The sequence below is a fragment of the Pogona vitticeps genome, chromosome 3 (assembly GCF_051106095.1).
Source record: "Pogona vitticeps strain Pit_001003342236 chromosome 3, PviZW2.1, whole genome shotgun sequence".
In the NCBI taxonomy this organism is placed as follows: Eukaryota; Metazoa; Chordata; class Lepidosauria; order Squamata; family Agamidae; genus Pogona; species Pogona vitticeps.
The window spans coordinates 202,178,430-202,192,731 of NC_135785.1; the positions used below are offsets into that span (position 1 = coordinate 202,178,430).

At 39.5% G+C, this 14,302-nt stretch overlaps 1 protein-coding gene across 5 annotated transcripts in view; it reads left to right on the plus strand.

Moving 5' to 3' along the window:
* The window catches only part of HLCS (holocarboxylase synthetase), a 123,148-nt gene that overhangs the window by 8,535 nt on the left and 100,311 nt on the right, over nucleotides 1-14,302 (plus strand). For all 5 annotated transcript variants that reach the window (XR_012085121.2, XR_002300166.3, XM_072994124.2 and 2 more), the window contains exons 4-5: nucleotides 1,382-2,316; nucleotides 5,325-5,507. Coding sequence is in view for 3 of the 5 variants with exons in the window: in XM_072994124.2 (XP_072850225.1) it covers nucleotides 1,382-2,316; nucleotides 5,325-5,507 (1,118 nt within the window). In the remaining 2 variants the exon portion in view is untranslated. The remainder of the gene's footprint in view (nucleotides 1-1,381; nucleotides 2,317-5,324; nucleotides 5,508-14,302) is intronic.

The window sequence follows — 14,302 nt, forward strand, 5'->3', positions numbered from 1 at the left end:
GAGGCAGTAGCAGCACATCTGGACAGCAATGGAAAGCCTGGACATAGATAGAATAGATACTTATGTACACCACCCTGTTATATGGTTTCCATCACTGTGGTGATATTGGTGCCCTGATATAGTAGAGACAAGCCTTCTTCAAGACATGAGGTGTGTGCATGTAGTAGTAATGCTGTTTGTAATTGCATTGTTTCACAAGCTCTTCCTTGTGAAATAATGTTGATGCCATTCCTATGAACACATTATCTTACCTAAAGTGTGCATTGTTGATGAGAATTGTATTCTTAATGTGTTTATCTGAATCCAGCTCTGTGGATAACATTGGATATAAGTTTCTAAGTTCGGGAGGTAAAAATGCAGCTGCAAGCATTGAACATAAGCAACTGAGTACTATACATGCACAACAGATGGATGCATGTAAATTGGAGTACAGTGGTGCCCCGCATAACGGGTGCCCTGTTTAACAACGAATCGGCATAGCAATTAAGTTTTTGTGATCGCATTGCAATGTTTTAAATGGTAAAACATCGCCTTGCAATGATCGGTAAGCTGTTTCGCTTACCAATTTTCGCATAGCGATGTTTTTAAGAACAGCTGATCTGCGGTTCCAAAATGGTTGTCGCGTAAAAAATGGTAGCCGCGTAAAAAATGGCCGCCCGCTGTGTTTTCGTGCCCATTCCTCACTGGGCAGCGAAAATGGCGGCCGTATGGAGGATTTTTGCGTAACGGTGAGTTTTTAGCCCATAGGAACGCATTAAACGTGTTTTAATGCATGTCTGTGGGCTTTTTTGTTTCGTATAGTGACAAATCCACATAGCGGCGATTTTTCTGGAACGGATAATCGTCGCTGTGCGGGGCACCACTGTAGTTGACTTTTAGAAGTTCATTCCTTCTGAAAACAGCCACTGAATTTTCTCTAGCTGGCTACAGAAATCTCAGATGCTCAAATAAATGCATATATTTTTAAGTTTTGTCACTTGATTTGGACTTGCTTAATAGTAATAAAACACTACTTTTTGCTCTAATAGCTAGACATTTCTTTTGTATATGGGTACAGTACCTTATTTGTGTCGGATTTAAGTAATACAGTAGAAGCATTTTGTTGCTAGTGTGAGTGATATGCTTTGTCATCAGAATCCTGATTCAAAGACCTGCTTTGTCCACTTAGGATCTGGATTAGGGTTCAAATAGTAACACTGAAGTACCATTATAACAATGCTAACTCCCATAGCAAACATACTGGTGATAAAATGCAAATGTTTTGTTCATTAGAATTAAGCTGCCAGTGTTAGTTTCTACTATATTATTTACACAGTAATATTTAGATGCCATATTAAACTGTTTTGTAACTGCTATATTAAAATGTTTTAAAATATTTTAGCTGTGCACGTGCAGAAGTCAACACTGGAAGAGTTAGAACTGTCAGCAGGTACCAAAAATGAAGGAAGTCCTAATCAGCATCTTGCCAGACTGACTCAGGATCCAGATGCGGAGGGTACAGATTATGTAGGAAGGAATGATCAAGAAGTACAGAGAAAGAAATGTGAACAACACAAAGTAAAGGAACAACATGAACAACTTGAACAAATACCTGAAAAGGAAATAGATGTTGGTGAACATCATCACTTGCATCTTTCCAGTTGCCATGAATGCTTAGAATTGGAGAACAGCACAATTGAGTCAGTTAAATTTGCTTCTGCAGAGAACATTCCCGATCTTCCTGATGATTACAGTGGCAGTTTGGAAGATGTTAATTGTGATTATTTAACAAAACATTTGAAAAGAGTAAATGTTACAGGGAAGCCACCTAATATTTTAGTTTATGTTGGTTCTGACCCCCAAAAAGTGAAATTTGAAGAAATAAAGTCAATAATCATGGAATGCATTGATTTTAACACATACACGGTTTACCAGTTGTTAGAGAAACAAGTTTTCACTGTTCCTTGGCTTGATAATGCGTTGCTGTTGATCATTGCTACATCAGAGCCCATTTCAGATGCAGTATCCAAACAGTTTTTAACTTTCATGTCAAAAGGTGGGAAGATTTTGGGACTTTCTGCCTCTTTCATTTTTGGTGGCATACAGGTGAAGAATAAAAATGAACTGATGGGCAAAATTCAAGGCTTTGTGTTTTCAGATGAGAAGAACAATGAAATTAGACTAAATGTTCTAGCTAGTGGGAAATTTTTTGAAAGTGAGATTACAGAAGAACTCAGATCAATGAAGCCGTTAGGTTTCTTGGACAATCAAGACAAAGACATGGTAGTTGTCCATCTGACCTATGAAGATAACGGAGGAGAAGCCATTCTTTGTCAGGTATTGTGGACTATGTTTCATTTCTTTATTTTTCCAGTGGATCCTAAGTTATATTATTTGCAAGACTTTGGTAGACTTTGAATGCATTGATTTTAACAAAGTCATGTATGTAACTTAGCAATTTATAACATGTCTTAAATATTCATCTTAGAAAATATTTTCACTGTGCATATTTTGGCTCCAGTGTGATCTTTTGTGGGAGCAGAAGACACTCTTTGCAGTGTTACTGATTCCCCAGCAACTGTAGGAATGGTAAAGCTGTATTCACATGATCTATGATTTGAAAATCATAAGTTGTCTCAACATCAGTTGGGATACAAAATTCCCACTGATTGTTTTATTAGAATAGCATTTCATACCACAGCTTTTTCAGTTGATATAGAAGACAAAGTACCCAATTTTAAATTTTAAATTACGTGAAATAATATGTAATTTAACATTTTAAATACATTCCAGTCCATTAGAGCAAAAGTTATTTGTTTATACAGGTTTGACCATTGTTAAATTGTCATCAAATCACCTCTGACTCATGTTAATTAACCCTATGAATAAGTCATATCTTATCATTAACAGCCCTGCTGAGCTCTTGCAAACTTAAGGCTATAGTTCCCTTTTGTTGAGTCATTCCAGAAAAATTATAGAATACGAGGGGGTACTGATAAGTGTTGAGCCTTTCCCAGAAAAAATTGAGCCAGGAAGCTATAAATTGCAGGGTGTATTGGCCAATTCGTCTGTATTCAATGGTGCAAAAATCAGCTACATATGATTTTAACTTATCTTTCATGTTCAGGTCCAAAGTGAACATGGCAGCACCTCCAGAAAAGTTCAGTGTGGAAGAGCATAAGACCATAATCACGTTCCTGTTTCTCCAAGGGAAAGGTGCAAAGCAGATCCATGATGAAATGTCACAAACTTTGGGTGACAGTGGCCCTTCATAAGCAACAGTTAAACATTGTAAAACTGGCCATTTCTGTGTTGAAAGTGAGAAACCCAGAGGAAGGCTTTTTTCTGTCTCTGTGCCTGCAAATGTGAAAGCCATCCATGACATGATCATGGAGGACTGCTGAATGTCAGCCAAAAGTATTGCTATATATCTGCGAATATCACATGAGAGAGTTGGTGCCATTATCCACAATGACTTGGAAATGAGAAAGCTGACAGCAAAGTGGATCCCCAAACTTTTGACAATCGAACAAGACGGGAAACGTGGAGTCATCAGTGGCTGTTTTGGAACATTTTGCAAGAAATAAGTCAGATTTCCTGGGCAAACTGGTAGCTGGTGATGATACATGGATCTACTGTTATGATCCTGAGACAAAGGAACAGTCTAAGGAATGGAGGCACAGTGGTTCCTCCTGGCCAAAGAAGTTCTGAGTACAAAGGTTGGTGCAGAAGCAAATGGCAACATTTATTTTGGGATAAGAAGGGAGTTCTGGTGGACTACCTCCAACAGGGTTCAACCATCAATGCAAACTATTACTGTGCTTTATTGACAAAGTTGAGGCAAAACATCAAGGAAAAACGTTGAGGAAAGCTCTCCAAAGATGTCATCCTGTTGCATGACAACGCCTCATCACACACTGCAGGTGAAACCATGGCAAAACTGACATCCTTAGGCTTTCAAGTGATGTCCCATCCACCCTGTTCTCCCAACCTGTCTCCTTCTGATTATTATCTGTTCCCCAAATTCAAAAAATACCTACAGTGAAGTTTTTTGGAAGCAACTAATGCTGCAAATGAGTGGTTACACCAGCAATTGGAAGAATGTTATTTTCAGGGACATAAGAAGCTGCAGGACAGATGTCGCAAGTGCATTGACCTCCTGGGGAAATATGTCGAATAGTGTGGCAGTTACAATTTCCTAGCTCAGTTTTTTCTGGGAAAGGTTCAGTACTTATCAGTACCCCTTTTATTAATACTGAGAGTGGAGAAATTGAAATTGTTAAACATTTTGTATACCTCAGTTCAATTATCTATTGCAGAATACTTGGAAGAGCAGGTATGAAGCAACTAGGAAGGACAACGTACCTTCTAACTTTTAGGCTTGTGTGTGCGTGCAAGAGACTCCACCCCAGGGTTCCATTGTGATCAGAACCTAACACGTTTGCTACATGGAGGAAGAAGACAGCTGCATGCAGGGAGGCAGGATGTGCGTGTGCACGCATCGAGCTTAGAGGGAACATTGAGGAAGGATTGTCAGATATAAAGATGTGTCATTGGAGACCAAAGTGAAAATAATCCTCACCATGGTATTTCTGATTATTGTGTAAGAATATGGAAGCTAGACACAAAAAAAGGCTGAGAGCCCAGGGAAGAATTAAGGACAATAGGAAAAGAAGACCAAATAAGAGATTATTCAGTAAAGGAAGCCACAACCTTGAGTTTGCAATAGCAGAGCAGGGCTGTTAATGATAGGATATTTTGGAGGTTGCTCATTTATAGTGTTGATATGAGTTGGAATTGACTTGGTGGCACATAAGTACAACAAATTACCAGTGTAGGTAAGCAAGTGGTATAAGACAAATTGGACAATGTCTGTGGCTCCAGAGATCATTTTTGCTCTCGCCCAGACCTTTTTATGATGCCACTATAGGCTGAGAAAAAATGGCCAAAAAGGGCAAATTGCGTTCCCAGAATCCTGGAAAGGTACTTACTGTACCATTTGAAGATTATTTCAGGGTCCTTTACTCTCTGAATTCACATTTAAATAGCCTTTAGAGTGACTTCTGGTTTTTTTCTTTTTTAAAAAAGAAGGCGTTTTCTGGCCTGAAACAGATTTTAAAAGGAAAATTGTGCCCCTGAAAACTTCTGGGAATGCTCTGTAGTTAATTATGTGGCAAATCTTTTCTTTTTTTCAGTGTTGACCATGTTGGAAGGGAAACTTGACCTGTGAGGTTGTTTTGCCCATCCTAGTAAAAACAATAAAAATGTGTACTATTGCACTATAATATAATATCTAGTATCAGATTTTATAAAGTGTTTTAATATCCTTTGCTTTACATTTACAGGCACATTTAGAAGTAAATGTCAGAAGTTTGTCAGGTCGATCAAGTGATGATTTCAATTTGCTCAAAATAAGTAATGCCAAGAGGTACAATGTTCTTACCAAAATCCTGACCCGGCTTGGCTTGAGTTGTGAATTGAGTGAGATTCCACAGTTAACTCCTATTCACCTGCTCTCATCTGATAAGGTGAGTATACATTTGATTTAAAAAGAACTTTTGAAAACATTATTTGCTTGGTGTATTTTCTTAAATATGTTGATTGTTAGACAACAATGTGTGTCATTTGTTCATAGCTTTCCTTTGATTAGTCTAACTTAGAATGGTTCTAGGCCCAGTGAATTGTGTAGTCACATTGTGGCAAAATACTGTTTGCATAATTAAATATACTTAGTGAGCCTTTCAAATCTGAACATCCATAGCATCTACCACTCCATTGATGTTTCACTCATTGGTCACTTACTCTGTGAACTTAAGGCATATCTGAACTGGGGTAAAGAATACATAAAAGTTGAGCTTGTGGGGAATTTCACTTAATTTATTTTGAAAGTCATTTTTAGTAACAAAAGAAGATTTAGAAACAGACTTAAGTGTAAATTGAACATTTCCTGAAATGTTCATCCAGATTTACTGTAAGGAGATAGATGATTTTATGAGACATCAGAAGAGGAATAAAAAGGATAAATCAAGATGTATGTGAACATAAATGCAATACTAGGCACACAGAGATTTAAGACTGGAGTTAGAAATACACTGTTTTATAAATAAATATTTCATAGAATGATGTTATAATCTGCTTCCTGTGCTAAACCTCTGAGACTTTTGCATGGATCTAGTCTTGATGTTTGAGTAAAACTTCCATCACTCCAATTTAACTCCTAAAACAAACAAAATTGTGGGTTAGGGAGAGTGCTTTAAAATTTTGTACAGTGTAAATAAATACAGTGGTGCCTCGCTTAGCGACGTGAATCTATTCCGGAAAAAAAGTTGCTAAGCAATTTCATCGCTAAGCGATATTAAAAAGCCCATTAAAACGCGATTAATGCGTTCCTATAGGCTAAAAACTAACCTTTAAGCGAAGATCCTCCATAGGGGCGGCCATTTTCGGTGCCTCTAGAGGGAGGAAACACAGTGGGCGGCCATTTTGTTTTCCCAGCGGCCATTTTGAAACAGCCGATCAGCTGTTAAAAAAGGGTCGCTTTGCCATGATCGCTTCCCCGTGATCATCGCAAAGTGAAAAAACCCCATAGGGACCATCGCAAAGTGATCGCTTTTGCAATCGCAGAAACTCCGTCGCTAAGCGATTTCATCGCTCAACGGAGCGATCACTAAGTGAGGCACCACTGTATTGTATATCAGCTTTGATTTGCAGCCTTTAAATATATACTTTGTTTCAGAGCAGCCTGTGCAGTTCAGCATCAAGGATCACATTGAATTCCAGTATAAATACAAATGTTTCTTTGCTAGATAATTTGATGCTAGTCTCTTTAGTAGAGATTTTTGATCAGATTGGTCCTGAACAACCTAATCAGGTGCACTGTCAGATCAAGCTTTTATCATGCTGACAGTTAGAAGGCATTTTGCAGCTCTTCCATCTTTTCTTCTTAATGGATTTTATGGAGAAAAAAATGGAAGAAGGCAATGGAAAAAGAATGGAGGATCATGAGTGGAAACCATACAAGATTCAGTGAATAAGTCAGGGTACTGCATTATAAAAACCTATTCTGAAACTGATTCTTCTCCCAGAAGAGGAAAACAACTGTGGCTTGGTTGCCAATTTCCTATTCCTGGGCAAGGTCCTCGAGTCAGTCGTTGCTGATCAAGTCCAGGTATTCTTTATGGATCCATGTGGTTTTAGGCCTGGTTTGGAACAGAAACTGCCATGGTCTCCCGTGAGATGAACAGTGAAGAGAGAGGAACAGGGAGAATATGGTCCTGCTAGCTCTCTTTTATCTCTTCATAGCTTTTGACATAATATCACTTTGGACGCCACATTCTAATGGATGAGCTGTCTCCATTAGGATGTGAGGGTATTGCATTGCAGTGCTTCCATTCCTGCTTGCATGGCTAATACTAGATGTTAATGCTAGGGATTGTAGCTTTGTCACATGACTATGCATTGTACTGTGCATTTCCTCAGGACTTGTTTAAATCCCATATATTTCAACGTCTGGCTGAAAGTACAGGAAGAGATTCTTCAGGAAAGTAGGATGAGATGTCACTAGTATGCAGATAATACCCAATTTTACCTGTTATTTTTATCTAAAGGCGTGCTGGCTAATATTCTCAACTAATGCTTAGGCAAGGTAAAGGAATGCATGAATATTAATAGTAAACAAAGACTTGATTTTTATGTGGTATAAACTTTCTTTCATGGGCAATTCATCCATCTGATTAAGTGGCATTCATCATGTTCTGTAGGGAATTACACCACTTTATTTCGGAGGTGCCAGTAGCTGTACAACATAATAACTTCACTGTCACACAGGTGGATTCAGTGGCTTGACAGGCCTTTTATCAAATAAGGATAATATACAAGTTACAGCTGTGCATGTGGTATTTTATCATGCACTATTTCCTGTTCTGCATTTTTAAAAATACGCTTGTAAACTACACAGAGAACTTTGGATATTGCGTGATTTGGACCATTGTAAGTTGGAAATTCCCCTTCACAGATTGCTGCCTTGTTGTGGCGAAAGGGCTTGAGTAATTCAGAGAAGCTATGGGCTATGCCGTGCAAGGACATCCAAGACGGACAGGTCATAGTGGAGAGTTCTAACTAAGCATGATCCACCTGGAGCAGAAACTGGCAAGCCACTCCAGTATTCCTGCTAAGAAAACTCCATGGACAGAAACAAAAGGCTAAAAGATATGACACTGGAAGATAAGCCTCTCAGGTCGGAAGGTGTCCAACATGCTACTGAGGCAGAGTGGAGGACAAGTACAAGTAGCTCCAGAGCTAATGAAGTGGTTGAGCCAAAGCCGAAAGGACATGCCTGGAAGTGGAAGGAATGTCTGATGCTGCAAAGAAAAATATTGCATAGGAACCTGGAATGTAAGATCTATGAACCTTGGTAAGCTGGATGTGGTCAAACAGGAGATGGCAAGAATCAACATTGACATCCTGGGCGTCAGTGAACTAAAATGGATGGGAATGGGTGAATTCAATTCAGACGATTATCATATCTACTACAGTGATTTCAGTTCAGATGATTATCATATCTACTACTGTGGGCAAGAATCCTGCAGAAGAAATGGAGTAGCCCTCATAGTCAACAAAAGAGTCGGAAAATCTGTAGTGGGATACAATCTCAAAAATGATAGAATGATTTCTGTACAAATCCAAGACAGACCTTTCAACATCACAGTAATCCAGGTGTGTGCACCAGCCACTGATGCTAAAGAGGCTGAAATTGACCAATTCTATGAAGACTTACAACACCTAGAACTGACACAAAAGAAAGATGTTCTTGTCAATATAGGGGACTGGAATGTTAAAGGATTGTGAATTTCGTTGTATGGGTGTACTGTGTATATACTTACAATGACAATAAATTATTATTATTATTATTATTATTATTATTATTATTATTATTATTATTATTATTATTATTATTATTATTATTATTATTATTATTATTATTATTATTATTATTATTATTATTATTATTATTAAAGTAGGGCATCAAGAGATAAAAGGAACAACAGGTAAGTTTGGCCTTGGAGTTCAGAACAAAGCAGGTCAAAAGCTAATAGAGTTTTGTCAAGAGAACAAGCTGATCATCAGAAACACTCTTTTCCAACAACACGAGGCGACTCTACACATGGACATCACCCAGATGGGCAATACTGAAATCAGATTGATTATGTTCTCTGCAGACAAAGATGGAGAAGCTCTATACAGTCAGCAAAAACAAGACCTGGAGCTCTGATCATCAGCTTCTTATAGCAAAACTTAAGCTTAAACTGAAGAAAGTAGGAAAAACCACTGGGCTAGTCAGGGAAAATCTAAACCATATCCCTTATGAATACAGAGTGGAAGTGAAGAAGACATTTAAGGAACTCTGGATGGAGGTTCGTAACATTGTACAGGAGGCAGCAACAAAAACCATCCCAATGAAAAAGAAATGGAAGAAAGCAAAGTGGTTGTCCAACGAGGCCTTACAAAGAGCAGAGAAGAGAAGGAAAGCAAAATGCAAGGGAGATAGGGAAAGTTGCAGAAATTTGAATACAGACTTCCATAGAATTGCAAGGAGAGACAAGAGGGCTTTCTTAAATGAACAGTGCAAAGATATAGAGGAAAAGAATAGAAAAGGAAAAACGAGAGATCTGTTCAAGAAAATTGGAGATATTAAAGGAACCTTTTGTGCAAAGATGGACATGATAAAGGACAGAAATGGTAAGGACCTAACAGAACGAGAAGACACCAAGAAGAGGTGGCAAGAATACACAGAGGAATTATACCAGAAAGATCTGGATGTCCCGGACAACCCAGATAGTATGGTTGCTGACCTTGAGCCAGACATCCTGGAGAGTGAAGTCAAGTGGGCCTTAGAAAGCATGGCTAACAACAAGGCCAGTGGAGGTGATGACATTCCAGTTGAACTATTTAAAATCTTGAAAGATGATGCTGTTAAGGTGCTACATTCAATATGCCAGCAAGTTTGGAAAACTCAGCAGTGGCCAGAGGACTGGAAAAGATCAGTCTACATCCCAATCCCAAAGAAGGGCAGTGCCAAAGAATGCTCCAACTAGCGTACAATTGCACTCATTTCACACACTAGCAAAGTTATGCTCAAAATCCTACAAGGTAGGCTTCAGCAGTATGTGGACCGAGAACTCCCAGAAGTACAAGCTGGATTCCGAAGAGGCAGAGGAACTCGAGACCAAATTGCTAACTTGCGCTGGATTATGGAGAAAGCCAGAGAGTTCCAGAAAAACATCTACTTCTGCTTCATTGACTACACAAAAGCCTTTGACTGTGTGGACCACAGTAAACAATGGCAAGTTCCTAAAGAAATTGGAGTGCCTGACCACCTTACCATTCTCCTGAGAAATCTATACGTGGGACAGGAAGCAACAGTTAGAACTGGATCTGGAACAACTGATTGGTTCAAAATTGGGAAAGGAGTACGACAAGGCTATATATTGTCTCCCTGCTTATTTAACTTATATGCAGAATACATCATGAGAAAGGCTGGACTAGATGAATCCCAATTGCCGGAAGAAATATCAACAACCTCCGATATGCAGATGATACCACTCTGATGGCAGAAAGTGAGGAGGAATTAAAGAACCTCTTAATGAGGGTAAAAGAGGAGAGTGCAAAAAATGGTCTGAAGCTCAACATAAAAAAACTAACCAACTAAAATCACGGCCACTCGTCCCATCACCTCCTGGCAAATAGCAGGGGAAGATATGGAGCCAGTGACAGATTTTACTTTCTTGGACTCCATGATCACTGCAGATGGTCATAGCAGCCACGAAATTAAAAGATTCCTGCTTCTTGGGAGGAAAGCGATGACAAACCTAGACAGCATCTTAAAAAGCAGAGACATCACCTTGCCGACAAAGGTCCGCATAGTCAAAACTATGGTTTTTCCATTAGCAATGTATGGAAGTGAGAACTGGACCATAAAGAAGGCTGACTGCCGAAGAATTGATGCTTTTGAATTGTGGTGCTAGAGGAGACTCTTGAGAGTCCCCTGGACTGCAAAGAGAACAAACCTATCCATTTTGAAGGAAATCAACTCTGAGTGCTCATTGGAAGGACAGATCCTGAAGCTGAGGCTCCAATACTTTGGCCATCTGATGAGAAGAGAAGACTCCCTGGAAAAGACCCTGATGTTGGGAAAATGTGAAGGCAAGAGGAGAAGGGGATGACAAAGGACGAGATGGTTGGACAGTGTCATCGAAGCTACCAACATGACCTTGACCAAATTTGGGAGGCAAAGACAGGAGGGCCTGGCATGCTCTGGTCCATAAGGTCATGAAGAATTGGACACGACTTAACGACTAAGCAGCAACAACAGAGTTGGAAATTACTTGATGGCCCATAACAACATTGTCTATTTAAAACAGTTGCTGTTTTTTAGCTATCATTAAAACTGCTCTTACACTTTAATTGCAATTCCATTATCTATCATTCTTAAATGACAGAAGTTAAACAAGCATTTTTAGTAAGAATTTTCAGTAACCACTGGTAAAATCTTAGCGAAATAACTATAGTTGTGCCTCAACTTACGAACGTCCCTACTTATGACCATTTCGAGTTACAACCAGCTCTGTCTGCAAAATTTTGCTTCTACTTGTGACCTGAGCTTCCACTTACGAACAGAAAAAGGCAGGGAAAAAAGCTGGGAAATTCAAATTCAAAAGACCAGCTAACACCAATCAATCACAGTAGAGATAATCTTATCACAATAATATACTCACAAAAAAAAGCACGCTGATCACCATAATCACCCAATCTCCTGAACAGGACAAAAGCTGATCCCACAGCTAAAAATACTCAACTATCCAATCAAAACTGCACCAGAGTACAGACAGAGTTCTGACTCCTGTCCTCTGAAGATGCCAGCCACAGACATTGGTGAAATGTTAGGAAGAAAAACCTTAAGAACACGGCCAAACAACCCGGAAAACCCACAACAACAATTGGTATCTTACTTGGTATCTGTATTAGCCATAGTGTATTCCTTTCCGCTTCTTTTCTGCACATATAAATTATTGTTCAATACTTTTCTTCTTCAGTATTGATATTTTGTGTTGATTGTTGCTTTAGCATTTCATATTGGTTTTAGACTATTCTCTTATTACATCATTTTTCCCCAGAATGTCAGTAAGCATGACTACCAATTGGAAATAAGCCACAAGATGGCACTTCTGAGCTTCCTTGGGCCTTACATTTTGCGTAGTACATGAGTTCCTAATATTGCTTCTATAATTAGAAGTAATATTACTTCTACTATACTATTTTTGCAATTGAAAATACGATTTATTTCATAATGATTGTAAGAAGTCTGAAGAGTGTTTAGTCTTTGCTTTTAAAAACAATCTTGCTGTTTAGGAACTTCAGAAGATGTATTGTAGAAAATTAAACAGAAAAGTTTATGCTACAAAATTTTAATCTGAGCCCAATAAAATCTCTCAGAATATCTTTTTGCACTTTATAAACATGATACATGGTACTTGGATTGTGAACTGATCCCTCTATTCTTAACATTTTTAGCCATTCCTATTGGATTTCTGTTTTGACAGGGAGAATTTCATTTTGGCTGCTGCACTAACAGTTGAATTGGAGAGCCAATTTGATTTTTGGCAAATAAACTGATGAATGGGCAGTCTAATAAAATAAAAAGCCATCGTTACCCCTGAATAAGAGACACATTTACAAGAGGTGTGGGGCAATGGGGATTTCCAAAGGAGAGATAGGAGACATAGAGGCTCTTAGATTTCATCAGATTACTTAAAAACTCAGAATGTCAGTATGATGATGTCAGTTTGATGTTTTGTATAAATCTCTCTTTTGAAGACTCTACTTTACTTCTCTTTTGAAGTAAAGAATATTTATTCAGAAATTTCATATTTTTTCTTTTAAACCCATTACAACAAATTTGACCAGTATTGTCATGAAGAGAAAACAGATGTGGCACTTGGGTACAAATGTGCTCCTTATCTGGACTGAGACCTTCCATTAGTTTTCTCCTGAAAAACACTCCCTCCTTCCTGCTTGTCTCTTCTCCTGTTTCTTGTGGGGGTAGGAGTGGGGGGATGTTGCAGTGGAAGGGAAAACAAAATTTCTCTGCTTAGTTATGGCCTCTTTCCATTTTCTCACTGTAACCCCTTGAAGCATAGCTTGCTTAGAAGGTCTGTGACTATCTGGAGGATATTTGGGTAGATGGAATAAAAGGAGGAAGACAAACAACATTGGTTTCATTAGTTTGCCTCCTGTTCATGCAGCCATCCATTGTATAACTCCCCTTAAGAGGCTTTTGTCTCTTTCAGGTTCCAGTTTCTGAGTTTTTAGTGCAAACAGTAGACTTGCAAAACTCAGATTTGTGTTATTTTCCCCTACATTTTTATTACATCTTTCTTTTTTCTTTAATACGTGTCAAATTGAACATGATATATTTTAAAGTCTCAAATGTTTAATTACCGTATTTTTTGCACCATAAGACGCACTTTTTCTCCCAAAACAAGTGGGGGGAGAAGTGTATGCGTCTTATGGAGCAAATACTGTCCCCTCCACGCCACCATCGCTGGCTTCCGAGGCCTCCGGAGGCCTCAGCAGGCCCCGTGGGGGCCTCCCCCCGGCACCATCGCTGGCTTCTGAGGCCTCCGGAGGCCTTAGCAGGCCCCGTGGGGGCCTCCCCCCGCCACCATTGCTCGCTTCCGAGACCTCCGGAGGCCTCAGCAGGCCCCGTGGGGGCCTCCCCCCGCCACCATTGCTCGCTTCCGAGGCCTCCGGAGGCCTCAGCAGGCCCCGTGGGGGCCTCCCCCAGGCACCATCGCTGGCTTCTGAGGCCTCAGCAGGCCCCGTGGGGGCCTCCCCCAGGCACCATCGCTGGCTTCAGAGGCCTCCGGAGGCCTCAGCAGGCCCCGTGGGGGTCCCCCACCATCACCATCACTGGCTTCTGAGGACCTCCAGGAGGCTTTCCACTGGTAAGGTGCTGCTTTTTACTTTTTTAAAAAATGTTCTGGGTGGGTTTTGTAGGGTAGATTTGGGCTGGGGGTATGTTTCTATGTTGCTTTGTGTTTTGGTACTTTTTTTGCAGTCCCAGCATGGGACTTGCTCTGTTTATTTATTTTTACTTTATTTTTTGGTATTTAAAAATTAGTTGCTGCTTTTTACTTTTTAAAAATGTTCTGGGTGGGTTTTGGAGGGTAGGTTTGGGCTGGGGGGTATGTTTCTATGTTGCTTTGTGTTTTGGTACTTTTTTTGCAGTCCCAGCATGGGACTTGCTCTGTTTATTTATTTTTAC